The 4,167-nt window shown below is 39.6% G+C and overlaps 1 protein-coding gene across 1 annotated transcript in view; it reads right to left on the reverse strand.

Moving 5' to 3' along the window:
- CAMSAP1 (calmodulin regulated spectrin-associated protein 1) overlaps nt 1-3,767 on the reverse strand; it is a 26,495-nt gene extending 22,728 nt beyond the window's left edge. Inside the window, exon 1 of the mRNA XM_009574131.1 lies at nt 3,605-3,767. Coding sequence (XP_009572426.1) covers nt 3,605-3,767 — 163 coding nt within the window. The remainder of the gene's footprint in view (nt 1-3,604) is intronic.
- Between the last annotated feature and the right edge of the window lie 400 nt (nt 3,768-4,167).

Below are 4,167 nucleotides of genomic sequence, written 5' to 3' on the forward strand. Positions count from 1 at the left end.
TATAATGTTAAAATTTTGATATGAATTAATGCACATAGATTTCTATATATAAATTAATGCTGTACTAACTAAATCTGCTGAGAAATCAAAATTTTTCATTGTCATTGTCTATTTTCCCAAGTTGTACCCAAAAAAAACAGACTAGCTGTGTCCATTGTGACTGCTGCTTAAAACCCGGGGGGATGGCGGCGCTGGAGGACCAGGTCCATTTCCCTCTGCTCAGCTTTGTGCAGCGCATGGCCCTGTTACCGCTTGGCAATCTGATTCATTCCACTGACTGAAAAAGGGATCTCTCCCACGGACGGCTTGCCAAGCCTCTCTCAACCTCCCACACTCGCCTCCTGTGAACTGAAGTTCCACAAACGCAGTGGCACCCTTGCTCCTCGGCCACTTAAACATTATGAATTGTATTTTCACACTGCTAGTAGAATTCCTTAACGTGCACATTTGGTTCTAATCAAAGTTTGCTGATGAAAAAGATAATTCTGCTCTAAACGAATTCCATTCCCTAAACTACTGTCTCAGCTAAATGGACTTTATAATCTCTCAAGTCTATACAAGGTTTCCAGATGTTCGTGCACAGACTTTTAGAGTGATCCATGACAGTACTTCCAGATTTATTTGGGGAGAGAGAGGGGGGTGACACCGAATAGGGAAACACTTTCCTTCACAACATCCTTCCCCTCCGTCTTCTGGAATTGGGACAGTTGTACAGCCTCCCTCTGGAGTCCATCTGCGACAACCAGGCAGCCACCACAGACAGGAGGAACTATGGGCTTCCAGAAACAAACCGTTCAGCTCAACTCCTATGCAAGAAGAGGGGTTGTCTCTCTAGCAGTATTTGTGTTGAAGAGAGAAGGTAGCTGTGCTCAGTTGTTTGGCTACAAAAATTCTCTCTTTTCATGGCCAGAAGGGAAAAAAGGAGGAATGCAAATGCATCATCAAATGAAACAAAGCCCAAACTAGGACTTCAACTCCAAATTATGTATCATGCATGCTCCTAGTAATTTGTTCTTGAGAAAAAAAAGAAAGGATGAAGAGTTTTTCTACTTAGATGCCAGCTTAGATGTGGAGAATTCAAATACCCTGTAACAGTAAATACAAAACACAGTTTCAGGTAAAACCTGATGATGTGATGAATGACTTTTAGTAACAGTCTACACTAGAATCAAATTCCTGTTCTTGACCATTCCCACACTTCAGTATGAGCTTAGCCTTACTCAGATGAAAATGAAATCCAGGATACGCACCAGCATTTGAAAGATTAAGGCACAAAATTATGTCAATTCATATATGTCAATTCCAAATGTAACATTTCAGAAAAACACTCTTTACTTGGCCACTTGAAGGCAGTTATGGAAACCCTGTCAGATAAGAATTACTTCAGAACATTAAGACAGTGTTTTGGTATTATAAACAGAGAAGCATTTTTTTCCCCACCAAATTGACCAGAACTAAGTCTAAAATAACAAAAACGCCCCCCAAAACTTTCATCTGCCTATTAAGATTTTAAGTAACAAATTCACAATTGCTTGGTAGCTGCCCAAGACCCACTGAACAACATCCAGTATCTTAACACAAAAAGAAAAACCTGAGAGATGACAAGTAATGTATTAAGTTCAAATATTATTCAAAATGATAAACACATAGGAAACGTTTTTAAACCCATCTCTCTAAGACTTAAAGAGGCTTATAAATTTCTGAGTATTTTGCAATACTATTCAAGAAGTAATGGTTACTATGTGACAATGCCTTGCAGGAGCCATTTCAAAAATCAAACTAAATTTCCACGGGCCGTGGTCCTGCAAAGATATATACACACACAAAAAACGTTACTCACCGGAGCTAACCAACAACGCAACACCAAAAGCCCCAGCAATTTTTTTTCTTCCTACCGTTCATTTAACTTCTATTAAAATGTAATCTGAACAAGCCTAAATACAAGCGGAAAAAATGGCAAACGCTGCTACAGCCTTCTCTATGTTAGAGATCACATCGTTGTCATTATGAAAGGCGGGTTTCTTTTCCAACATTTTTAGTCAAAAGAAAGCCAAATACTTATTTAACGTAAGTCCGCGTTGTCAAGTGCATAAACAGACTTGCTGTTAACCCGTTAACTGGTCCAAGACATACAGATACAACCCCGAGTTCTGCAGCCCCAGAAGACACTACCAAGAAACACGAGGCCATAAAGCTTCCCTGCAGCATAGGAGCCACGCCAGTCAATTCTAATTTAGGATTAGCTTTCTTTCGAAACAAAGTCATAATATAAATACTGCGTCTCCATGTCTGGAATATCCATTTTATCTCTGATCACTAAAAAGTCTTCAGGAAACATTACAAACAATTCCAGCAACTGAAAAATATTTACATGAAGAAATGCCTCTTCAGTTCGTTTAAGTTATCAATTTTTACTAACGCCCTCCCAAAATTCCCACATTTTTTAAACGTCATCTGATAAATGGGGTTTTCTTGTCTCTTGTTGCTTGTAATGAAATACCTTCACTAATATTAAACATTATAAAACAACGATTTTCTATTTTCCCCACAATCATTAAGATGATGAGAACACTCACAGAGCTGGAAATCCTAAAAAAGAAAGATAATTTAGAAAAATATTCCAACAAGGATTAAAATTTAACTGCAGGAATGGACTGCTTTTCTTCAGCCTTGTCACAAAGTAAGCTAGTGCTAATCCATTAAGCATATTATGAGTTTGGTGAATTAGACTTAGATTAACAGGGCTACCTCATTTTCCAAAACAAGACTCTGTACATGTTTTTATTATATGTTTTGTTCTGGATAAACAAAACCCACAAGTATTCCACCATATTTCTTCAAAATGAAGCTACTTAAATGCAAGATGTATCTAGTAACAATAATTCAGAATAGACAAATAGATCTAGTTCAAAACAAAAAAAGCAAATTTCAATAGATGCCAGGAAAATACTGTACAAATGATACGCCAAGATTCCTTATTTTTCGATGTTTGACTGTAAAGGTTTATGACAACATAAGGGAAAGAAGAACAACTCTATCACCTACAAGTTGAACAGACAAACTGTATCTGTTCATTCAACGTTTCTTTTACATAAAAGAATGTTGCTGATCATAAACGGATTCAAATGGATTTGAAACCAAAACCAGAATCTGACCAAAAAAAAAAAAAAAAAAGAGTCCTAACTGAGCATACAAAGGGTATCAAGGTTCTAGCATCCGTTGGCTAAGATGACTAGACACGGAAGCACACTAAAGCCTTCACAGCCTGGAGGGACTTGGGGCCTGCAAGCAGTGACATACAGTTCTGTGGAGGAAAGTCTACTTAGCTAAATGAGGATTTAAACATTTTGAGGCATGCATTCTTCACGAGCACAATCTGTGAGCATTCACCATTAGGTTTGCTGATTCAGGGCATCTCATATAGTTCCATTATTCCTATCGAAGGTACCGGGAAACATATAATATCACAAGAGAAGAGACTGTCATATTATTGATATTTAAAACAAAGGTGACTTAAGCCCAATTTAATTACTTTGGAATGGCAGGGGAGACAGAAAAAGCAAGAACAAAACCAAGAATGACTTCCTGATAAAAGTGATCTTACCTATTCCGTAGGCTTTAGCACAGATCCACTGTAGATTAGCAGCTATTTTTGCTCTGGCTGAATCATAGAGTTCCAAAGGGACAATCTCAACTGCACTATCTGTCAGGGCATCCATTTTTCTTCTGGTACTATCTCCACCCGCACAAACATCAACATCCACCATCTAAAACAAAAACAAAAGGCAGTGGACTTTTACACAAGCAATCGCTCCCACTGCATTTTTCAAACCGCACAGGAGAGGAGTTGGCTGAATGGATCGCCAGCGCTCATTATACCAGGCACAATACGGTGGGCTGAACACCACAGGCCCGACATCCTTCAGGCTTTTCATTGGAAGGGCTTATTTCACAATTTAAAATCCACTCGGAAATCAAAAGACATCCGAGCCCACAGCGAGCATCCCTTTTTTTGCAAGCCGCGGATCTGCTCGCCGACAGCCCTTTGCATGGCTCGCCTTAGCGAAAGAAGAAAGGAGCAGCCCATCACCTGCGCGACCGCTGGAATAAAGAAAGCCCGGGGCGCTCCCCCTCCGCCCTCCCAGCGCACCCTCCGCCGCTCGCCCC

Source organism: Fulmarus glacialis, unplaced genomic scaffold, assembly GCF_000690835.1.
Source record: "Fulmarus glacialis isolate BGI_N327 unplaced genomic scaffold, ASM69083v1 scaffold1743, whole genome shotgun sequence".
In the NCBI taxonomy this organism is placed as follows: domain Eukaryota; kingdom Metazoa; phylum Chordata; class Aves; order Procellariiformes; family Procellariidae; genus Fulmarus; species Fulmarus glacialis.